This window comes from Polypterus senegalus, chromosome 7 (assembly GCF_016835505.1).
Source record: "Polypterus senegalus isolate Bchr_013 chromosome 7, ASM1683550v1, whole genome shotgun sequence".
NCBI lineage: Eukaryota > Metazoa > Chordata > Cladistia > Polypteriformes > Polypteridae > Polypterus > Polypterus senegalus.
In genome coordinates, this window is record NC_053160.1 from 59,178,229 (window position 1) to 59,204,454 (window position 26,226).

A 26,226-nucleotide genomic window follows, 5' to 3' on the forward strand; every position below is an offset into this window, starting at 1 on the left:
ATACCATTTCAAAGCTATAGAGAGTTTAGATCAAAAGCAGTATACACTGAATTGTGGTTTTCTTTAACTTATTAAACACAGCATTGCCTTTTAGAGGATGCACATTTACATGTCCCATGGGAATTAAATCAATGTTTTAAGCACTGTACAGATAAGAAGAGCTGAAAAGAAATATTAATGTGAACTATACATAATGTCCATCTCTATATTCGGTCCATGGGGAAACCCTTTAATGAGTTATATAAGCATTTAAACTGACCAAGGTCTACCATTGCTCCTAGCTTGTGTTGTACGTAATTGAGGCTTGAAGTGAGCCCGTACAGTATATTGGAAGTTCCCTGTTTCTGTTTTGTAAACCAGAGTATAAAGGCACATTGTGGTCTGTACTCCAAGAGGACATCTTAGTTCTCTGCAATGTTGCATATACTTTACACCATGCCCTTAAACCTATTATTTTGATAACTGATTAATCTGGCCATTATTTTGTCAATTAATCAATTAGTTAGATTGTTTCAGAAATTAATTTGAAATTTTACACAAAGTTCATGAAATGGAACTTTGGATATAGATATAGCCTGCTCTCTTTCTCTCCCTCCCCCCCCCCTTTAAAATTTTGCTTGCCTACGTGAGGCTGGACCCCACTTCATGTAGTCCCGGTCCTCTAACACACCTAGACACAGAGCACGTCCAAAGCAAAACAAGCCCCCATGCAGCGGCGTTTTAGGATTAAAACATAGAGATATCTATTGCCAATATAGTCTAAATACTATATGCCTAAAATATAATGATTAACAAACTATAAACTTAAAATATAATCTTCAGCAATCTTAAAGTATTAAGATAATAAACCTGGGGAATGGTGTTAGAAAGTGGTCCAGAATAAGCATAGTAAGTGTTGATGCAATAATAACAATAAACCAAGGGTATGATGTTAAACAGTCTCCTTTAGGGTATTAGAGAAAGAGAAAAAAAAATGAACAAATAAATACATAAAAAATAAACACACACGTCTATAACTGTAATTAAAACAAACAGATAGTGTCCGAGTAATAAAAAGCATGTATAATTATAATACCCGTATCATTACAAATGGCTCAGACAGTAGGTTATATATCCTTGCCATATCATGACAGGCTACGACTCACTATTGCGTTTCAGAATAGTGTCAGGATCAGCTTTCTTAATTCCTTTTCTGCTTCTTACTTGCGGGCAAAGACATGGAATTGGCCTTGCACTTCTACTTTCAGTTTGGCAGGATACAAGAGGCTGTATTTGATATCAGCTTGCCGTAACCGCTGTATAATGTTGTAGAAGGCTGCATGTTTAGCAGCTGTTGCGGGAGAGAATTCAGAGAAAATACGAATGTGGTTATTTTCATATATAATCTCTTGCTTGTGTCTGAAGAGTGCCATCACCTCTAGCTTAAATAATAATCTCTCGAAGCGGATAATAAAAGACCTAGGTCTAACGGTATTTGATCCGCATATGCGATAAGCCGCTGCTATCTCAGACTCTGATTTAAAGTCCTCTCAAATTATTTTAGAGAACATTTCAGCTGCGAATTTCACTGGGTTTGGACTTTCATGATTCTAATATTATTTCTTCTGCTTCCATCTTCCAGAGCAGCAAGTCTGTCTCCAAGCTTTTTGCATTCAGAGTTGGCAACTGTTGCTTTTCTTTCAGCAGTGGCAGCTAGATTTTCGGCTGTTTCAATCCGAGTCGTGAAGGTCTCCTTGACATCCTCCATCTGATCAGCAAGTGTGCTCAGTTTAGACGTGCTCTTCAATTTTAACCAGCATATCTTTAAAGACTACCTCAAAGCGAATATATATGCGTTTCTCCAAATCTTTATTATCCTGCTGCAGCTCCCGTTGCAGCTTCTCATTTGCGTTCTCGCTTTTCTTTATATCTTTATCTCTTGCTTGAGCTTGCTTGAACTCAGCGATCATTACCTTCAGTTCAGACAGATCATTTCTCCTTTCGTGCACCGTAGGTGAGGCCGTGGGCTCTATTACAGCCAGTGTTCCCAGCTCGCGTGGAGTAGTTGAAAGCGCAGACTGCAAGGCCTTTCCAGTTTCAGATCTTCTCCAATTGGTGAACTATCGTGGCCTGCGTCACTCATACATTCACTCCCCATTTCGCTCTTAACCGGAGACAATGTAGCGGACCGCGGTCCCGAGGAGTCTGGGCTTTTGCCCATCTGATCCAGGTCAGTCGCTGAAAGGCCATACTTTGACTTTGAACTTGGACTTGTCGGTCTGAGCTTGGATGTAGCTTTAGTTTTCATTTCTTTCTGAGCCCCTTTCTTGTTGGCCATGTTTATATATGCTTGCATATACTGCAGTAGTACCCTCAGGTTGGATAAATACAGGATCTCTCAGGATAATAAGAAGATAATATTAAAAAAATAACACAGCTGCTAATGGAACTCCGCTTCAGACATCCATCTCTCGCAACGGATGAGACCAAAATGGAAATTAAAAATGAACTTTAAATGAACTTTAATCAAATAAACAGGTTTGTATAAAATTTTCAGAAATATATTTTTTTAAATGACCTGCCTGTAAATATTTTAAACAAAATATAGGCTTTTAAACAATAACTATATAATAATATATTGAAAATAAATAATAAATAGATTAAAACCCACACACACTTTCCTGAAAAACACAACAGTTTTCAATAAATGAAACTTGCAATATGGCTTATGTACAGTATTTAGAATCACACTAAACACACACTTAAATTTAAGTTTAATTTTGAAATGTTTTCTTCAGTTTCTGTGAAAATGAAGAAGTTTTACTGGCAAATAATCATGTAAACAAGAAGCTGTTGCACCATCATTACTAAATTAGGTTTTTTTTTTTGCTTTGCAATAGCAAGCCACAGGATATTAAGCCTAATGACGTAATCAACTAATCGACAAAAGTGATCGTTGAAAACATTTTGAATGATTATTGTTGATAATGTTGATTAGTTGTTACAGCTCTACCTTGAAGTTTATATATTTATATATATATATATATATATATATATATATAATTGTGTAATCAAACAGAAAGCAGATAAGCATGCATTTGACGCTACAGGACTTGTATTATTCTGTTGTGCCAAGTGAGGCCTAAGGAATTTTCTGTAGACTACAGCACCAGTGAGATAGCTTGTCATACGTATCCGGACGGCACTCTGTATGTCCCTGTCATGATCAGCCAAAATCCACTATTCTGCCCCATTGAACCTATTAAGTATCAACTATATATGGGAAAAGATACTAAAATACTTAACAGTTGATTAATTAGAAGCCAATTCACCCTAACAACAAATCTTAATTTCATGGCTTTTTCGTGTTTTAGCTCTAACATGTCAGTTCATTCTTAAATCATGGATTTTTTTCCTTTCTAATGATACATGTATCATCCAAGGGATTTGAAGCCTAAAATGGATGAGTCATTTTCAGTTCTTCACTTTCTTTTCAATTTCCTTCTGAGTGTTTAATTAAACCCAACAGTTAATGATGAATATACATAGGCGGAAATGGAGACAAGCTAGATGGACAACTGCTGATTCGTTTGTCAATTGCATTCTATTAGTAATAAGGAGCAGTTAAAACAACGAATACAGCTGTTTAAGACTAAAATTGCTATTTAGGGTGCAAAATCTTAACAAGTGAGACCACTAAAATAAAGCACTTCAGCAAAACTGTGTCATGAGCAATGAATGACTTTTCATGAAGAGATTTGGTTGAAACAAAAACCTGAAGCCACTGCGGCCCTCCAGGCCCAACGATGCTCCGATTTGATTTAAAGGGTCTGAGTCTTAAAGAGCAAATAAATTAAATGAAGTAGCAAAAACTAGTCACTAATTAAGAAAATGGTTAGAATGGAAACTTGTAGCCACTGCAGCCCTCAAGGATCAGAGCTGGCTACCCTTGATTTAATCCATTTTCATTAGAAAAAAAGGAATTGACATGGAATTAATTGACTTGCCTTTTTTTCATATAACATCGACAAATTTGTGCCTAAAATGAATGATTTCAGCATTATTCTTTTCTTTCTTTATTTGACTGAAAGTAAACTGCAACATGCTTTAGAATTAAATCATAATACTTAACATATTACAGAAAAAAACTCATTTCATTTTGTGACCCAAAACAATATTTTATCCTTATATAAGACTAGCGACTAGGAGCTCAATCGAATTGGGCTACAAATTCTACGTTTGTGAAATCCATACTTTCTCTGCAAAGAATTATTTGTTTTTTTAAGTCCTTAAAATGATTTTTTCATCATGGCACTGATTTGTGCGTAAAATAGACCTTTTCAGCATATGTAATGAAGAGCTTCCTGTTTAAACGGGACTGTGAGACGTTAACTCAGCTCTTCGGCGCACCTCTACGGCAAACAAATTTTCAAAACAAACCGTAGTTTACGACTCTAATCAGAGTCGGAGTAATAATTATGTTGGCGTGGTCATTTTAGATCTGAGATCGGCTAAAATTTAAACAATGACAATGTTGTTAATACCCAGCCGTCATTACTCAGCTTGCCAATAGATGTCAGAAGGACGGATGCCAAAACCGAACTGCCCAAAGATAGATTTGGACGTACCAAGCAAATGGTGATACGTTCTAAATTACTTACGGTTCCGGAGCTGTCGAAGGGTTTAAGACAGTCGACGATGTTAGTCCTGGAAAGTACGCCCCACCAAACCAACGTTCCAAAAACCAACCAAACTTACTGTTATCTGCTCGAACCAACACCGATTTACTACACTCGGCCGTCCAGCAGCGTCACTGAAGCATTCGAACATTCTTAGCCAATCATGCAATACTGCATCCGCGTTTGCCAAGTTATGTTCTAACTACAGAGGCAGAGTCCTAACTTGTATTGAGTCAAGGTATTGACGCAAACACCATACATATGGATAGTAACAAATTATATACAAGGATACTAGCATTTCTGACCTCTAATATCCAACAAAATAACACAAGGCACCCAAAGTTAGATACTAAAAAATGTTTTTTTTAGAAGTAGATATGAAAAACAAGCTTCCAATTCCTACTGGTGCATGTGTTTAATTTGAAAGAGAAGAGGCAAAAAATAATCATGCAATCCTTGCATGCTTCTGAAAGCATATGTAAAAACACAATAAACACTAAGCTTTATTATTGGAATGTTACACCACAATTGAATAATATATCATATTAACTAAAGAACAAATATTATTTTAAGTATTGTTTTCAATTAGGCATGACAAAATATCACAGGAGTACACAGGGTCATGTTTTACAAAATACATTTTTATATATATGTTGTGACAGACAGAGGGCGCTATCATCCTCTTGAACCCTCAGACAATACGTCAGACACCAGGTCAAAGTCCAATAATTCGAATTTTTATTAATACACAGTGCACAAAGCACCCTTCTCTCCACAATACTCATACAATTCTCAATAACAATAAACCAATTCTCCACTCCCAGACGTGTTGCCACCCTTCCACCCAGCTCAGCTCGACGTCTGGGATTTCCCACAGTCCTTTTATATTGCCCGACCCATAACTGTTTCGATCCTGCAGTCCACGTAACCTCCTATCACTTCCGGGTCAGATAAAAAGTCCTCTTCTTCATCCCGGAAGTACGTCATTTTCCCTGTCGCTGTGACTAAGACGTACCTCTGGGTTATAGGGCACATACGATTCTCTGGGCCTCCCTGCTGCGTCCTTTAGGGGCCCCTGAGGTATTCAGCAGTTCTGTGGATGAAAACTCCAATGTCCAGAATTCCCTGCTGGCATTCGGGGCACCTCCATGCTGCAGGGAGCGCTCCACCTGGTGGCCTGGGGGTATTGGTCGGGATGACTGGCCGGCCATAGTCCACAATGCATACACAAAATCTATATTTGCCACAATATGGCATTAATGGGACTGTAAGACATCTGTTCAGGATTTTGAGTGGCAATTCATAGAAACTTTTCTTCTGTCTTGATTTTGAAGTAACGGTAATATAAATAAATTTACTTCAGCAAGCCAACTGTTGTTCCCTGTTCTGCAGCAGTGCAGGTGTCCAAGGCTGCTTGCTGTCTACATTTAAAATGTTTTAAAAGTTTTCAAAAATACACTAATGGCAAGCTATTGATATCAGTAAGTTATTTAACTTTCCTAGAAAAATAATGACAACTACAGGAAAAGAAGAAATTAAAAATAAACTAATGTGTATTTCAAATCTACATTAAGAACTATTGTACTATAATGTATTAAATTAGGTTACTTTGCATGTAATATCACAACAATTGCTCTGAACTTGAGGTCAAAAGTTGTTGGATTTACAATCATCCAGAAAGCCCACCAGGACAGCTGACAACATCAAACAACCTGAATTGAATTAACCAAGATAAATCGATGCAGAAATACCTGTTTTTACACATAGACCTATTTAATATGCAAATAATAAATCATTGCTTGCATACTAGGTAAAAGTTGTTAATATAAAAAGAAATGAATTGATTTACAAATGATTGCATCCAGAAGGAAAGTAAGCTTTGCATATTTGAGAAATACAGTTATAAGAAAAACCAAGTATAGCCCGTGAAATGTTTTTTTTCCATTAAAACATATATGAACATACCAAGATTTAATTTTTATTTAAACATTACTTTCAGATAAAGGTAGGTAGACATGTAGGTCCCATGATGAAACATAGGAGTTCTCAGAGACTTCTTTCAGAATTCTGCGCTTTCTCCTTGGGCTGAACTTGCTTGGGCAGTGCTGCCTGGACAAGATTCCAGTTGTTTGAAATCTTTTCTACTTATAGATGATCATTTGGGACAGTGGAATGGTTGATTTAGAGTTAGTTATCTTTGTAAATCTCTTCCTAGACTTGCAGGCATCTATAACCTTCTTTCTGAATGCCCCAGAGAGCTAACTTGATCTACACATGTTAAAAAACACTTCAAAAACTAAGAGAAAACCAAACTAAATGTCTGAGTTTTAAATAACACAGGTTCCTCCAAGATCCTTTCAAATGACATTTCAATCATTTCCACCTGATTAGGTATTTGAGATAGAGGTAAGTACAGGGGTGTGCTTACTTTTTCCACATATAAAATTTGCATTTATATTTTTTAAAACAATACAATGGAGTACAAAATGTACATATGGCATGCTTTTTGTTATATTATATCAACTTAATCTATAGACATGTTTTAAATAAAGATGAAATATTAACAATGTCCACATGATAAAAAAATAAAAAAAACATTTCATGTATTTGCTTACTTTTTCACATGATTGCAATGCCAATAAAGATATAAAAAAGTCTTACAAATAAATTTGTACATTACTACAGCTGTTAATGGTAAAATCAGAATTTGATTAACCCTTATAATAATTTTCCTCCTTTTAAATGCATAGACAACATTTTTTCTTTTATTTAATTCTGTAGATTTCAATCAGCAATACTTACCATTACCTCCACATTTTGCTGGGGTTCTATAAACCCATGTACCGTAAGTTTTCTTAACACTAGCAAGAAATCAAAAGACAAAAAACAAGAATTAACTATTGCCATTCTTTTATTTTGCAAAACTGATATATTGCTAAAATACTATTAAAATGTCAAAAATATTGCATTGTGCATTTTTTTTAACATGTCATATTTTACATATTTTTCATCATTTACTGAAATATAGTAAGACAGCTACATACCTACAAGCACAGGAGTTTTGCATTTCTGTACTGAAGAAAGGTTTCATCATTATTACCATAGCAATCATTAACTCAGCTGCAAGACAATTTTGTGTAATAAGGTTCTGTATTGCATATAGTGATATATCTCTTATATATAAACATCTACGTGTGGAAGTATGTGTGTCTGTCTGGCCCGGAAATGAGAAGTGGAGTCAGGGTAAGAGCTCCACCTCCGAAGATACACAAGCAAGGCAAAGCAAAACCTCCGAAGAGTCGCTCGCTTAATGGCTAATACAGAAGCGAGGCGAGCACATTGGTGAAAGGTATCCCATTTACTTTTCCTCCTGCCATTAATACACAAATGAAGCAACCACGCCAGCAAAAGTAAACCTTCGATGAAACCTTCAATTACCTGACATCTCGACATTTCAATTTTTTTTCTGATGATTTCCAGTTTCTAGGACCCAGTATATTTCTATACTAATAAAAGGCAAAGCCCTCACTCACTCACTCATCACTAATTCTCCAACTTCCCGTGTAGGTAGAAGGCTGAAATTTGGCAGGCTCATTCCTTACAGCTTACTTACAAAAGTTGGGCAGGTTTCATTTCGAAATTCTACGCCTAATGGTCATAACTGGAAGGTATTTTTCTCCATTAACTGTAATGGAGTTGAGCTGGAATGATGTGGGGGGCGGAGTTTCATGTGACATCATCACGCCTCTCACGTAATCACGTGAACTGACTGTCAACGCAGTGCGTAGAAAACCAGGAAGACCTCCAAAAAGCGCTTAAGAAAACATGCATTATATAATTGAGAAGGCAGCGAAACAATAAGAAGCGGCGAAAGTGACATATACTACCATATTCATGACTGCTGCTACCTCGGAAAGAAAGCAAGGTGTAAACCTAAACTTTAAATTAAGTTCATAGACAGGCTACCGCTGGCGTTTCACATGCCCACAGGTAATGCGGGATACAAGTTTAATGAGAGGACGCAGGATATAAACGAGAGTTTTGATCACTTTGTAACTAAGTTAAAATTGTAGGTGAAGGGGTGTGCTTATGCAAATTCCGAGAGACTGTGTTTGTGGGGATTGACAGTTAAGGCGGGTGGGGGAGTCACGTCATCATCTCCCCTCCCATTCATCTCATTTGGCTCTGAGCTGAGCTCTGCAGCTAACGCTGTCTTCCGAAGCAACTTAGTCACACTGCCACCAAATACTCACAGAAAAATCCACAAGTTAATACACACGCTGTCTCTATAGAGTTTCTCCACACTGAATCCTCCAGGCACTACTTACAAAAGGTTACATTGACAATCGTGTTACGTTATTTTTAAAATCTTTCCTTTTCTTAGCACAAGCACAGCTGAGAAGCTTCGATGCATGTGCTCCATAACGCGTTAAAAAATAATGCATTTAATCACACTTTTGCTTTTGTCAATGCATGATTTCCTGGTACACCGATTACTTTGATCAGCGCATCCCGATTCATTTTACCCTTGCACCACCTTAGTTTGAGAAGAAGTATGAAAAATATGAGGTTAACACAGAAAACAGATCACCAATTCAAGCTTTATGAATAATCGATTCGCCATCAATAATTGTTTTGGTAAAGCCATCCTCCTTCCATTTTATAATTTTTCCGCCACTAGCCATGATTAAATGAACGGTAAATAAAGTAAGAGCAAAGCGAGGGTGACTTATTTAGGCAGGCATATATATGACAGCAACACTCATGACAATGTCAATCATGTTACGTTATTATTAAAATGTTTCCTTTTCTTTTTCATTACTTCTTTAACACACTACTTCTCCGCTGCGAGGCGCGGGTATTTTGATATATATATATGAATGACCTCCAAAGAGCGCTGAGACTTTTGATATCATGAACGTGTCTGCAAAACTGTGGTCTCCTGCCCTGCAAAAGTCGAGCAGCCAGCGCGTGTGCATAGCTGTGCTGGCCTTTGAGACGCTGACTGCGCTTCTGCCTTAAGTCAAAGTGAGCACTTTTAATTTTTTTCATCCTCCCCCTGCGCTATAGCCCAGACAAGTGCAAACACGGACCCCTTTTCTACACCACGCAAAATAATATTAAGGCATTCACACTTTCTTTTGCGATATACGATTATGAGGTTCTCACCCGGATTATGAAGACACGCACACGAGTAGGGACTGACAGTGCCATCACAGCCGATTAATGGCGGGACGCCTCACCAGTCTACACAAGACCCACCGCGACTGTCCTCAAAAGGCGATCATAACGCAGCGAACACATCTCTCTATACTATATAAAAGAAAAAGGCAACTTTCCTTTCTTTACACCTTTTTCCTTTTATCCCAAACCAAAGCCTTTCTCTTTAACACTGCAGAGGACACAAAACTAATTTTCTTTAAATGCCGGTAAGGCACATTACCAGAGGCACAAATTTGAACGCTCACATAGAAAATGTAATTTCTATACCACAGCCGTCGTGTAGCGCCTTTCAAAAGGGATCTACTACCGAGAGATGATCCATATATATTTTAGCTGCTGTTAGTTACTTACCTGTTGTGTTACACAGTCTTTAAAATGTAGTTTACCCAAACCACTCCAGTAGTGCTCAATGTACCTGTACTTCTTAAAACGTTAATGTTTTACTGTTTAATAACTTATAGACTATATTTTATTATTTCTCTCTTGCACTCAGTGACCAAAGCTATACACACACATATATAAAAGCTATACACACAAGTATATGTATGTGTATATATATGTATGTATGTGTATATATATATATATATATATATATATATATATATATATACACACACACACAAACACACACATCATACATACATACATATAATTTGTGTGTGTGTATATATGATGTAGATAGGTATGTATATATATATATGTGTGTATATATATATATATATATATATGTATGTATGTGTATATATATATATGTGTATATATATATATATATATATATATATATATATATATATATATATATATATATATATATATATATATATATGACAGCAGCAATCCAAGCTGTGAGAAAACAGTAAAAGGAGGCGTGTCAGACGTCGTGATACATTTTTTGATGCAGCTAGACGAAAATAACTTTGTGACGCTGCCAAATACACAAAACAATTACTTTGACAATCATGTTACATTATTTTTAAAATGTTTCCTTTTCTTTTCATAACTTCTTTAACACACTACTTCTCCGCCAAGCTATTATTCTGCTAGTATATATATATATATATATATATATATATATATATATATATATATATATATATATATATATATATACACACACACATATAAACATATATATATATACATATCCATACATATATAAATATACACACACACATATATACATACTATATATACATACTATATATACATACTATATATATATATATATATATATATATATATATACAGTCTTTGGGGTGCAAGCAACTGTTGCTGGGGGTGCCAGAATCCATGAAGGAAGAAAAATGAAAAACATTATTTGTACAAAATCTTTATTTATCCATTCCTAAATAATTAAATGGACAGGCTATTTCGTATCAGTGCAATACGCTGTATGGTAAAACGGATGACTCCCGCTCTTACGTGCAAGTCTGCCTGGATATTATGAACTATCGTATCTGTTCAAGTTCTATTTAAATTTTAAATAGAAGGAATTTTTATTTAGTCGACAGAATATTATTCTGGAATAAACCAACTCAAACCATAAATAACTTATATTTTGCTCTCCATAAAAATATATCCTGTGAAAATTATACAAATTCAAATATGAACATGGTGCATAACAAAACCTGGAAATATAAATAAAATTTGTCCTTTTCAGCAATAACAAATCAAATCATTCAGTTGTCTTTGCACTTATGTCATTTTATCAGAGCGGACGCCTGGCATCTTTTTTTGGCAACAAGTTCGTTTATGTTTGGTGTGAGGGTCTGTGTTGTGGAGATTCTCAGGATGGACTGCAGGTGCTCATCAATGAGGCGACTTCTGTGTGCTGTTTTGTTAGTCTTCATCACGGAGAAGAGCTTCTCACACAGATATGTGCTACCAAACATGCACAAGGTTCGAGCCGCATGTAGACGGAGCTGGAGCATTTCTGGAGTGAATAAACTGTGCGGGCCGTGCAGTATCGTACTTTGCCTTCAGTATGCCATTACACTGCAGCTCAATCACCTCCATCTGAATCTGCACAGGTGCAGTTTCCACATCGACGGCAAGTGGGTTGCGAAACAACTCAAAATTCTGTTTTTGTTCTTCAAAGCCACCAAAGCGCCGTGCGAACTCAGTGCGCTCAGTTTATCAGCGAAGTGCGTATTTGGGAACACCGTAGTGCCGACTTGGTTCAACATTACTTGGCAACAGGGAAAGTGGGGCAAGTTGCACTGGTGCATTTGTATAAAAGTAGCTTCACTTGAAATCACTTTGTGATTTTGCACGGGTAAAAACGTCTGCTGAAGTGTCAGATTCTTCTTTAACTCTTCTGCTTTCTGTATCTTGTGCATTGCATTCAGGTCTTTCAGGTTATCTTGATGTTTTGTCTCATAGTGCCGTCTTAGATTAAATTCTGTAATTACAGCCACATTAGCTCCATAAATGAGACACACAGGTTTACCGGCAATGTCAGTAAACATATACTCAGCCTCCCATCGGTTTTTAAAGGCTCTATGTTCAGAATCACCTTTTCTCTTTGGCATCGTGTGGGTTAGCTTCGCAATAACTTGCAGCATCATAGGCTAGACTTGATTAACGCGGTAAGTGTTCGGCAAGGCAGCTGAAGCGCTGCATTATGGGATCTGTAGTTTATTGTGTTACCAGCGCTTCCCCTCGCTCTTACTTTTTTACCGTTCATCTAATGAATACACTGAGTATGGCTTTACCAAAACAATCTTTGATCGCGAATAAAGTATCCATTATTCATAAAGCTTCAATTGGTGATCTGTCTTTCTGCGTTAACCGCATAGTTTTTCATACGTCTCAAACCAAGGGGATGCGAGGATAAAATGAATCGGGAAGCACACGAACATACTCAGTGCGTCCCCTCTCGGGAATCGAACCTCGGACGCCGGCACTAGAGGCGAAGCCTCTACTATTGCGCCACGGCGTGTAGTTTGTCTATTTGAGCGTAACAGTGTAATTCGTTTTTTGTTCAGCACTCTTTGGAACTGTTGCTTTTTGTCTGCGCACTGCGTCAGTTCACGTGAGCCGCTGAATATGGTTTTATATGTCACTCGCTTGCTTCTAATTGTTTCACTGCCTTCTTAATTATATAATGTAGGTTTTCTTCAGCGGTTTTTGGAGCTCTTCCTGGTTTTCTACGTACTGTGTGATTACGTGGGAGGCGTGATGATGTCACACGAAACTCCGCCCCCACGGCTTTCGAGCTCAACTCCATTACAGTATATGCAGAAAAATAGCTTCCAGTTATGACCATTACGCGTAGAATTTTGAAAATGAAACCTGCCCAACTTTTGTAAGTAAGCTGTAAGGAATGAGCCTGCCAAATTTCAGCCTTCTACCTACACGGGAAGTTGGAGAATTAGTGATGAGTGAGTGAGGGCTTTGCCTTTTATTAGTACAGATATATATTCTCACACAATCAATTAATTGATATTGACAATTAAACATTGCTTAAATGTAAATATACATGAACTTAATACTTTTTAATCATTTTAAATCTTTTAATTCACTATGGCTTTTTGCTGTTAAATATATATTTACTACATTTGTACAGGTGTGTTTTTTTCTTCAAAAATATCAACAAGACATTTGCAATTCTTGAGTTGTAATTATAAATATGGATTACCATTTTAATTATGTAGTACTTGTTTCTTACCAAAATGTATACTGTATGATACACAGCAACAAACAAATAATAAACACAGTACAAATCTGTTAAAAAAGCATATTGTTTACTAAGCAGACTATTTCAAATTTATCTTTCTTTTCTTTTTCCAATTAAAAGGGTAAGCAGCTGCAGTTTAAACAAGCTCACTGTTCTAACTCAAACGGTGTACGTTATAAATTAAAGGACAAGATAAAGATCTTAATTTCTCAAAGCAGCTTTTTACCGTTTGTCTAGTTGCACAGAATGGCTTCTCAGATTACTTGTTTTCAGTTTATTACTCCACTTTCTTTAACGTAAAGGCTTATATACCAATCACCTATCGTTCACTGATAAAACCAGCTTCCACTCGCTACTATTTGTTTATGCTGCAGGACATGACCGCAAAAGAAAAAAAGTACAGGCAGGCGCAACTGCCGTAATATCTTATGTAAAGGAGCACTGTAACTAGATTACCATAAAGCTTAGAAAAGCGGGGCCTGAAAATATTGCTGAAATTCAAGAAAAAAAGCAACAACAACAAATAAATAATGCATCCCGGCCAGGAGAGGGGATGGTTCCTAACCCAGAAGGGAGTCTCCTAAAAGGCAGATAAGTATCCTGACCGGAGAGGAAGAAGGGATCAAACCCCTGAAGGAAGGACCAAAAGGGATGGACGGACAGCCCACTAGGAAAGAAACACGCCGTTGGAAGATTTTTATTACCCCAGCATGCTACATGGCAGCAGCCCTGGATGTCGATGCCCAGTAGGAAACCAGCAAGGCATGCCAGGAAATGTAGTCTGGCAGAGCAGACCCACTGGAGTCACTGGGGGCCACAAGAGGGTGTTGCAGGGAGACAAGCTCTCTTATGTCTAATGGACTTCCATGTGACCTGGAAGGACTTCCATCAGGCAATCGCCCTGGCACCACAAGTACTCCTTGGTCTGTAATTAAAAGGACCACACTCCCTTAACCAGGCGAGTCAGAGCTGGGAGGTAGTGGAGCAATGCTTGAGTGGAGGAGGGTAGTGCAGTAGGAAGAAAGTATTGTGAAGGGAAAACAGGTGTTTTGTGCCTGTGTGACATACAGTGAATCCGGAAAGTATTCACAGCGCATCACTTTTTCCACATTTTGTTATGTTACAGCCTTATTCAAAAATTCGTTTTTTCCTCAGAATTCTACACACAACACCCCATAATGACAACGTGAAAAAAGTTTACTTGAGGTTTTTGCAAATTTATTAAAAATAAAAAACCTGAGAAATCACATGTACATAAGTATTCACAGCCTTTGCTCAATACTTTGCCGATGCACCTTTGGCAGCAATTACAGCCTCAAGTCTTTTGAATATGATACCACAAGCTTGGCACACTTATTCTTGGCCAGTTTCGCCCATTCCTCTTTGCAGCACCTCTCAAGCTCCATAAGGTTGGATGGGAAGCGTCGGTGCACAGCCATTTTAAGATCTCTCCAGAGATGTTCAATCGGATTCAAGTCTGGGCTCTGGCTGGGCCACTCAAGGACATTCACAGAGTTGTCCTGAAGCCACTCCCTTGATATCTAGGCTGTGTGCTTAGGGTCATTGTCCTGCTGAAAAATGAACCGTCGCCCCAGTCTGAGGTCAAGAGCGCTCTGGAGCAGGATTTCATCCAGGATGTCTCTGTACATTGTTGCAGTCATCTTTCCCTTTATCCTGACTAATCTCCCAGTTCCTGCCGCTGAAAAACATCCCCACAGCATGATGCTGCCACCACCATGTTTCACTGTAGGGATGGTATTGGCCTGGTGATGAGCCAGGTGCCTGGTTTCCTACAAACATGACGCCTGGCATTCACAGCAAAGAGTTAAATCTTTGTCTCATCAGACCAGAGAATTTTGTTTCTCGTGGTCTAAGAGTCCTTCAGGTGCCTTTTGGCAAACTCCAGGTGGGCTGCCATGTGCCTTTTACTAAGGTGTAGCTTCCGTCTGGCCACTCTACCATACAGGCCTGATTGGTGGATTGCTGCAGAGATGGTTGTCCTTCTGGAAGGTTCTCCACTCTCCACAGAGGATCTCTGGAGCTCTGACAGAGTGACCATCAGGTTCTTGGTCACCTCCCTGACTAAGGCCCTTCTTCCCCGATCGCTCAGTTTAGATGGGCAGCCAGCTCTACGAAGAGTCCTGGTGGTTTCGAACTTCTTCCACTTACAGATGATGCAGACCACTGTGCTCATTGGGACCTTCAAAGCAGCAAAAATTTTTCTGTAACCTTCCCCCAGATTTGTGCCTCGAGACAATCCCTTTGACTTCATGCTTGGTTTGTGCTCTGACATGAACTGTCAACTGTGGGAACTTATATAGACAAGTGTGTGTGCCTTTCCAAATCATCTCCAATCAACTGAATTTACCACAGGTGCATTCCAATTAAGCTGCAGAAACATCTCAAGGATGATCAGGGGAAACAGGATGCACCTAAGCTCAATTTTGAGCTTAATGGCAAAGGCTGTAAATACTTACCGTAGATCCCGTTATATAAGCCGAGAATTTCGTCCTAGATTTTTGGCTTGGAGTTTGGGGGTCGGTTTATACAACGAGTATTGTTTCAGATTCAAGATTTCCAGCGCAATGCCGGTTTTGCAGATGAATACGGAAGTAAATAATGACGAAACCACAGAGCCATCTTTCAGATGAAGAAGTAACTTTGCATGCCGGTACTTTAAATTAAATAAAGAATTTATTAAAAAAAGTGTTTTAGTTGTTGATTTTATTAATAACATTTATAATAAATTATCGGGAAGTTTAAAGTGAATTTTTTTGTTTTGATTTACGATCAACATCTTGCGTTACGAAACAGATGCAGTCACGTGTATCCGCTTGCTCCATTGTAAACAAACAACCGAGAGCGTTAGTAGCGTCAGTCGGAGCCCAGATACATGTGTTTGTGGATGTAATTTCCGTCATTGCAGTGATTTACCTACATATATAATTCATTAAGACCATGCAAGCAAGACACATAATTGCTAAGGAAAGAAGAGAAGGTAAAAGTAAGCGATCGCAATCGAAATGAAGATGGACATTGTGTGGAAATATCTCCTCCTTTACTGCAGCCCAAAGATGTCAAATTAAATGGTGAGTACAGTATGAAATTGCTTCTAGAATAGAATGCCTTTTATTGTCACTATACGCATCTACAATGAGATTAAAAGCAGCTCTTTCAGTGCAGAAAAAAGTTCTGTATAGGGCTTGTATGGTTGTTTTTTAGCCTTAGCATAATGCCGGATCTGCGGCCCCGCTTCTGCTTTCTTTCCCACCTCCGTCTGTGTTGTCTCCTAGACCCGACAACAATCCACGGAGAGACCGCTGGTCTCACTATGTTGTCTGGGATGTTGTGCGTGTGATGAAAAACACTTGAAACAGATGTCTGGCTCTGGACACCGATGTCTATAAGGTTCTGAATGGTGTAGCGGATGTTCGCCAAACCGATCGTGCACAAACAAGGACAAAAAAGTACAAAACAACAAAAAAGTGCACTGAAAAGGAGAGCCCTGAGCTGCTGCGACCATGCGTGCCATGGTCCTAGCTTAATCGAAGTAGGCTTGGCACTTTTTATAACTTTTTGGTTAGTACATTAGAAAAATGATTGGTGTTTTGGTAAATTATGCACATTATATTATATATCAAAAATGCTGGCAGTCTCAAATTCTCGCCGATAAACATTATAAATATACCCGAAGAGACACTTTTAACACTAGAATTACCAGAGCCTACAAAAAAACTCGTAATTCCGTCCCACCTTAAATCGCATCTTAAAATCGTTCACAGCTCTCCATCAGCGTCTTTTGTCATCTAAATGTGCTGATAAAATCAGGCTGCAAGCAGCCGGCTATTCCATCCCCACCGACTTAGAACGCAGACAAACTTCTCCCAGCTCATGCCTTGATTGATTATCTGGGAGTGAAGTGGAGTTTTAGAGTGGAAATAATAGATCATTATTTGGAATACACGCATTTCACATGTGTTCCGTTTCTACAGTAATCCGTGTAAACACATTTTTAAAGCATTTTTAGCATGCCATATTGACACGTATGTACTACAGCTACCACGGTAGCATAATGGTATCAGCCGCTGACTAGTATCCAAAAGGTCATGAGTTCGATCCCACATGGTTCAGTTTTGAGAAGTAAACTGCTCTTATTCTTACTATTTTAGAATAAAAACATGCATTTGATTTCAGTGTGTAACAGCCAGTGTAATTTATGATACTTGTAAAGATTAGTTTTTTTTTTTTATTCACTTTTCATTCTCAGTCGTGTTCAGAATCCTTCCCTACCCCCCATCTGAGAAGGCTGTTTTCACATAAAGATGCGCTGCAGCTCTGCAGCGTACTTGTGACTGCATTCTCGCACTAATGCTTATAACTGAAGTGCCTGCGTGCACTTTTCGTGGCATTACACGCCTATTTTTTGAGCATGCCCGTGTCGCCAAACACAGGAACATATGTTGGTGTACAAGAATAAAAACAAGTGCACTTTTATTCTAGACTATAAGTGAAGAAAAAATAAAGCAAGTTACAGTAGGAGGTTGATAAGACAGCTTGCGTGGTGCAATGCTAAGAACTGCTGATTTCCGATTCGTGCTATATAAAATCATCACATTCAAATATTAACAATTTCCACACACCCTTCCTACATTCACGACATGTGTACTTGTTGCAGTGTACACATCTCTCTGTGCTATGGTTCCTATTACACTGAATGAGCACCTGACATTGTACTTTCTTCCCTATATAAATCACATTCGAGTATAGCGCGTCTCCAAATAAATCACATTTGAGTTATAGCGCGTCTTTATGTGAAAACAGCATTGTCAGATATTTGGGGGATCGTGAACGTGACTGAGAGAATGGAACTGAATAAAAAAAAAGACTGAAATCAAATGTATGTTTTTATTCTAAAATAGTTAAGTAAATGCAATATTATTTGAAAACGATGTTGTCTTTAGCAGAAGAATGGTTATAGGAACAAACTCTTTTTCTCATATACAGTGGGTACGGAAAGTATTAAGACCCCCTTCAATTTTTCACTCTTTGTTATATTGCAGCCATTTGCTAAAATCATTTAAATAAATTTTTTCCCTCATTAATATTCCTTACAGCACCCCATATTGACAGACAAAAAAAATAATTTTTGAAATTGTTGCAGATTTATTAAAAAAGAAAAACTGAAATATCACATGGTCCTAAGTATTCAGACCCTTTGCTCAGTATTTAGTAGAAACACCCTTTTGAGCTAATACAGTCATGAGTCTTCTTGGGAAAGATGCAACAAGTTTTTCACACCTGGATTTGGGGATTCTCTGCCATTCCTCCTTGCAGATCCTCTCCAGTTCTGTCAGGTTGGATGGTAAACATTGGTGGACAGCCATTTTGAAGTCTCTCCAGAGATGCTCAATTGGGTTTAAGTCAGGGCTCTGGCTGGGCCATTCAAGAACAGTCACAGAGTTGTTGTGAAGCCACTCCATTATTTTAGCTGTGTGCTTAGGGTCATTATCTTGTTGGAAGGTAAACCTTCGGCCCAGTCTGAGGTCCTTAGCACTCTGGAGAAGGTTTTTGTCCAGGATATCTCTGTACTTGGCCGCATTCATCTTTCCCTCGATTGCAACCAGTTGTCCTGTCCCTGCAGCTGAAAAACACCCCCACAGCATGATGCTGCCACCGCCTTGCTTCACTTTGGGGACTATATTGGACAAGTGATGAGCAGTGCCTGGCTGTCTCCACACATACCGCTTAGAATTAAGGCCAAAAAGTTCTATCTTGGTCTCATCAGACCAGAGAATCTTATTTCTCACCATCTCAGAGTCCTTCAGGTGTCTTTTAGCAAACTCCATGCGGGCTGTCATGTGTCTTGCACTGAGGAGAGGCTTCCAACAGGCCACTCTGCCATAAAGCCCTGACTGGTGGAGGGCTGCAGTGATGGTTGACTTTCTACAACTTTCTCCCATCTCCTGACTGCATCTCTGGAGCTCAGCGAAAGAGATGTTTGGGTTCTTCTTTACCTCTCTCACCAAGGCTCTTCTCCCCCAGTAGCTCAGCTTGGCCGGACGGAACGTCTTCCATTTAAGGATTATGGAAGCCACTGTGCTCCTGGGAACCTTAAGTGCAGCAGATATTTTTTTGTAACCTTGGCCAGATCTGTGCCTTGCCACAATTCTGTCTCTGAGCTCTTCAGGCAGTTCCTTTAACCTCATGATTGTCATTTGCTCTGACATGCATTGTGAGCTGTAAGGTCTTATATAGACAGGTGTGTGGCTTTCCTAATCAAGTCCAATCAGTATAATCAAATACAGCTGGACTCAAATGAAGGTGATCTCAAGGATGATCAGAAGAAATGGAAAGCACCTGAGTTAAATATATGAGTGTCACAGCAAAGGGTCTGAATACTTAGGACCATGTGATATTTCAGTTTTTCTTTTTAAATAAATCTGCAACAATTTCAAAAATTATTTTTTTTGTCTGTCAATATGGGGTGCTGCGTGTACATTAATGAGGAAAAAAATTAATTTAAATGATTTTAGCAAATGGCTGCAATATAACAAAGAGTGAAAAACTGAAGGGGGTCTGAATACTTTCTGTACCCACTGTACATACATAATACAGGAATAACCGATACTCAACATATTGTTTTTGTTATGCCTTCTGCATAAAATACTGTTTTGTTGTACGTTTGTTGGTACTGATGTGTGTCACTTTTGTTTTCAAGTTGTGTAATGATACAGGGAAGAAGTTTTCTCTGACTCATTTTTCCATTGTATAGGAAGATAGGTAGAAACACATTGTGTATGAAAACATTCTTTATGAATCCTCCCATTGTAGCCCCATTATTCAATGGCTGTAAACTTATTTTTACTTGCTTGTCTAGACATTGTATATGACTACATATTATTGTTTTAAATGTGTAGTACTGTATCTCTTCATTGTTCTAATGGTCTAATGTAGTAATGTATTGCATCAGACTTTATTTATTTGGTAGAATTTGCTGTGTTGTTGCTAATTGTGTTTTAGATACCTTCTGTAACAGCAAATTTTAACTGCTGTATTTTCATTTTCATACAGAGTCACTGCTGTTTATCTATATCTTTTGGAAAGTTCATTATAGAAGTAATGGCACTTATTTCCTGACTTGTGAATGGAATTTAACTTTGTTTTGTGTGTCAAGATTTGGGAATTAACAAGTTGAGGGAATAGTACAGTTTTACTACCTGTTGACATTATCAAGAAACCTGCTTTTAATGACTAATTCAGAAATCACTCCTTGCACAAACAAACAAAGGCATATTTGCAAAATTCTATAACAATTTGATTAGTATATTACAAAGGTATTAAAATGAAAACATCACAATTATGTTACTAAAGCACTGTACACTTGATACTGTAATATTCTTTTTTTTTTTTTATTGTAATCATTCCATACAAATAGATAAATCAAAAAATAGGATTGAAAACAAATCAACCCCACCCCTGAGAAAGAGAGCATGGCCAACGGAGTAAAACTTAAAGCTTGTAAAAATACATAAACTGATGGGTTTAATAGGTGGATAAAGATAAATGGAGAAGAAAAAGAAATGGGAAGAGAATTACTTCCTCCGTGCTTTAAGAGCTTATTCTAAAATATTGATTAGATCCTGCCAGGTTTTGAAAACGTTCTGCACAGATTTGCTAACTGAGAATTTGATTTTTTTTCAATTTCAAATAGTATAAAAAAATCAGTTACCCACTGACTTAAAAGAGGAGGAGTTAGGATTCATCTAGTTTAGCAAAATAAGTCTGCATGCCAATAGTGTAGTGACGGCAATCACAATTTGTTTGTCCTTCTCCACTTTAAGCCCATCTGGAAGAACACCAAACACAGCTGTTAATGGGTTAGGAGGGATTGTGACACCAAGGCTGTCTGAAAGGCACTTAAAAAATTTTGTCCAGAATGATGTCAATTTGGTGCAGGCCCAAAATATGTGACCCAGTGAGGCTGGGACTTGATTGCAACGTTTGCAGGTTTGATCTTGCCCTGAAAACATTGTGGACAGTTTTAAGCAAGACAGATGTGCTCGATATATAATTTTGAGTTGAATAATTGTATGCTTTGTGCATATGGAGGTCGAATGAATTCTCTGCATTACTACCTTCCACTCCTTTTCTGATATGTTGAGTGAGAGATCTTTTTCCCATTGTCCTCTGGGATCTTTGAAAGGGAAGGACTGTAAAATAATTTTATATATTGCAGAAATGCTGTCTGAGTCCTTGAAACTGAGAAATATTTTTTCCAGCATAGAGGAGAGTGTGAGATGAGGAAAATCAAGCAGATTCTGTTTAACAAAGTTTCTAATTTGAAGATAGTGAAAGAAATGTGTTGCTGGAAAGTTAAATTTGGAATGCAATTGTTCATAGGATGCAAAGATGCTGTCTATTATATAAAGATCTCTAAGCAATTTAATCCCAAATGTTTTCCAAATATTAAAAACTGCATAGGTTTTCAAGGGTTGAAAAAGGTGGTTCTCATGCAGAGGTGCCACAGATAAAAGATTCTCCATCTTAAAATGCTTTCTACATTGGTTCCATATTCTGAGTAAGTGAAGCACAATTGGGTTATTAGTATATTGGCGATAACTTTTATTTACTGGGGCATAAAGCAGGGAATATAAAGAAGTACTGCAAGATTTTATTTCTACAGCGGACCAAGCCTGTGTATGTTCATCTATTTGTGTCCAGGTTTTTATAGCTTGTATGTTTGCTGCCCAGTAATAAAATTGAAAGTTAGGTAGAGCCATGCCACCTTCTGCCTTAGGTTAGGGTCGCTATTTGGATACGTGGAGTTCCAAATAAATGAGGTTATGGTTGAATCTAATTGCTTAAAAAATAATTTATTGGTGTATATTGGAATGTTTTGAAATAAAATGAGAAACTAAGGAAGGATATTCATCTTAACAATGTTAATTCTTCCAGCTAGTTTGAGTTGAAGGGTTGACCATCTATGCAAGTCTTGTTTAATTTTTTCCATACAGACGGTGAAATTTTGTTGATAAAGAGCTTTATGTTTACCCCTAGGTATTTAAACTGATCTGCAATGATAAAAGGGAAGGGATCCAATCCAATATTGTATGCTTGAGAATTCACTGAACAGAGCACACTTTTATTCAAATTAAATCTGAGACCAGAGATCTTTTAAAATTCTCTAAGTGCTGTTAAGACTGCAGGCGCAGTATTTTGTGGGTCTGATATATACAGTACCATATCATCTGCATATAGAGAAATTTTCTGTTCAAGTCCTTTTCTGATAATCCCCTTTATCTGATAAGCATTTCGACAGTGAACTGCCAGTGGTTCAATGGCGATTGCAAATAACAGTGGTGACAAGGGGCATCCTTGTCTGATACCATGTTCTAGTTTAGCCTGAACAAATGTTGTTAATACAAACTGAAGCTTCTGGATTGGTATACAGTAGTTTGATCCATGTACAAATGTTCAGGCCAAACCCAAATTTCTCTAATGTAGTGAAAAGGTAGTTCCATTCAATCACGTTAAATGCTTTTTCTACATCCAACGATAATATCATCTCTGGGGTGTTTGACTTTGCTGGTGAATATATTACATTAAACAGGCGTGGAAGATTGGAAGCTAAGTGTCAGCCTTTAATAAATCCAGTTTGATCTTGTGATATTACCAAAGTCAGCACTTTCTCCATTCTTCTAGCTAGGATTTTTGAGAGTATCTTAACATCATTATTCAGAAGTGAAAGTGGTCTGTATGATGCATATTGTAATAAGTCCTTATTTTGTTTAGGATAGACAGTGATTAATGCTTGACGAAACGTTTGAGATAGAATTTGATTGTCTCTAGCTTCTGTAAATGTTGCTAATAAGAGGGGATGTAGTGGAGTGGAGAATTTCTTATAAAATTCAACAAGGTAGCCAACAGTGCCTGCTGCTTTCCTGCTTTGAAATGCATTAGATTGTGTGTTGTCTTCTTTAAACTCAGTAGAATATAAGGATTTATAGTAGTCTCTAAATGTGTGCATTATATTTTTATGGTCAATGATTTTATCTTCGTTCATGTTGGTGATTGTTGGGATTGCATTGCAAACTTTTTGCTTTTAGAACTGTTCAGCTTATTAGCTTTCTTCTCATGTTCATAGTAATGATGTCTTGATTTAAAAATAAGTTGTTCAGTTTCTTTGGATGTTAAGAGGTTGAGCTCTGAATGCAGATCCTGCCTTTTCCTATGAAGAGCCTCACTTGGACACCTGCCATGTTCTTCATCTATTCTAGTAATTTCGCTGGTTAGATCTGATACCTTCTTGGTTTCTAATTTATTTCTGTGGGAAAGATATGAAATAATCTGTCCTCTTAAGAAGGCCTTTAGAGTTTCCCCTAAGTATTCCTGAAGAGACATCTGAGGATGTATTTGTCTCTTGGAAGAAACCGATTTGTTTCGATATAAATTCTGTACAGTTCTCGTCTGTTAATAGAAGTAGGTTAAGACGCCATCTGCGAGATGAGTGTGTTGGGCATAATGATTTTAGCTCCAAGATCAGAGGGGCATGGTCGGAAATAACAACAGAGTTGTACTTGCAAGATTTAATCCTAGGCAAGAAATTATTATCTATAAAGGAATAATCAATTCTTGAGTATCAATGATGCATTGGTGAGTAGAAGGAATATGTTCTTGAGTTTGGGTTTAGAAACCTCCAGGGGTCTGATAGGTTGTGGTCAGTTAAAAACTGTGTAATTGTCTTTGCCGTGTTAGATGTCATCCCACCTGTGACAGGAGACCTATCTAAGAGTGGATTTAAAACACAATTAAAAGTCCCCAGCCATTATAATTTTATGAGTGTTCACATTGGGAATGGATGCAAATACATTTTGCATGAATTCCTTATCATCGACATTGGGTACATAAACATTTATCAAAATCACTTTACAGTTAAATAAATTGCCCATGACAATCACATATCTCCCTTCAGGATCAGATGCTACATCTGATACCACAAATGAGACTGTTCTATGTATGAGAAATCCCACACTTCTAGTTTTCTTTGTAAAGCTGGAATGGAACATTTGGCCAGTCCAGTCTTTTTGAAACCAGAACTGATCCTTGCTTAGTAAGAGGGTCTCCTGTATAAATACTATTTTACTGTTTAAACCTGTTAGGTGAGATGATTCTTTCTTTCTCTTTAATTCGTTATTCAGGCCTTTAACATTCCAGCTCACAAAATTAACTGTCCCATCATGGAGACATTGATTCTGAATTTTTGATGTCATTTTGTAGTCTTAACTGGAAGTGAGACAGCTTTAACCTTAATTTCCAATTTTCCCACAAGTTATTGCCATGCAGCCTATTGTTATGTTGGCAGTTATAATTATAAGGATTAAAAGGATAGATTAGATATAGCTTGCTCTCTCACCCCCCCCCCACACACATTTTTTTGCCTCCAAATGTGAGGCTGGAACCCACTTCACAAAGTCCCAGTTCTCTGACATACCTGGAGAAAGAACACATCAAAAACAAAACACTAATCTCAGACTAATATCTGGTCCCTGTATTATCAGAGAAAAAACTTGGTTTGCATTGCCAGCAGTAAGTCAGACTCGTTCTCAGTGGATGTGGGACTACACCAAAACAACCCTCTTGCACCGATTCTGTTCATAATTTTTATGGACATTATTTCTAGTCAGATCGGACTAGTGTCTGGAGTCTTGCAGACATTGTTCTGGTCAGTTGAGGTAAAGAGGGAGCTGAGCCAAAAGTCTAGGCTCTCAATGTACTGGTCGATCCTCACCTGTGGTCATGAGCTGTGGGTATTGACTGAAAGAACTAGACAGCAGTGCAAGCAGTAGAAATGACTTGTCTGGGCTCAAACTTAGAGATAGGGTGAGAAGCACAGACATTCGGGAGGACCTCAAAGAACAGCCATTGCTTCTCCGCATCTAAAGGAATCAACTGGTGATTCGGGTATCTGAAGAAGACCCGTATATTCTCATTTGAGAATCATGTCTGGAACCACGCGACTACGGACAAAGGATCAAAGATACAATTGTTTGAACAGCACAGATTTTCTCTGTCTAATTGAGAACTAATATAGCGTTCAACAGTAAGAAAATCCTGGTGGATCTGGAAAACTCATCATTATTAAAAGTGAGATTTCTGCACTTTGCCAGAATATTCTTCAGGAGAATTAAAGTTTTCTAGTGGCCTTCTCAAATTTCTGACTTAATCTCAGAAATTTTATAGCAAAACCACAAATAAACAGTTCACTCACATAAACCTACTAATGTGTCTGAGTTATAGCAGTTCAGTACAGACTTTTTTCAAAACATGGCAAGATCTAATCAGTAATATTTTAAAATAAGTTCATAAAGCACTGAGAATTTTTTTTAAAATTAGGTATGTTTACAAGCCTTAAATTTAACGTTATTTGGCTTGCTCTCTCTCAGGGGTGGGGATCGATCTGTTCTTAACTCAATTTTTCTTTTTGTAAAATCTTGATTGCTTTGTATGGATTGTAATAAAATTAATAAAAAAAAAGTGAGATTTCTGCACTTTGCCAGAATATTCTTCAGGAGAATTAAAGTTTTCTAGTGGCCTTCTCAAATTTCTGACTTGAACTCAGAAATTTTATAGCAAAACCACAAATGAACAGTTCATTCACATAAACCT

General features: G+C 37.7%; 1 protein-coding gene across 2 annotated transcripts in view; it reads right to left on the bottom strand.

Moving 5' to 3' along the window:
- ipo11 (importin 11) overlaps positions 1–26,226 on the bottom strand; it is a 357,709-nt gene that overhangs the window by 225,359 nt on the left and 106,124 nt on the right. For both annotated transcript variants that reach the window (XM_039758699.1, XM_039758698.1), the window contains exon 7: positions 7,461–7,519. In XM_039758699.1, the coding sequence (XP_039614633.1) occupies positions 7,461–7,519 (59 nt within the window). The remainder of the gene's footprint in view (positions 1–7,460; positions 7,520–26,226) is intronic.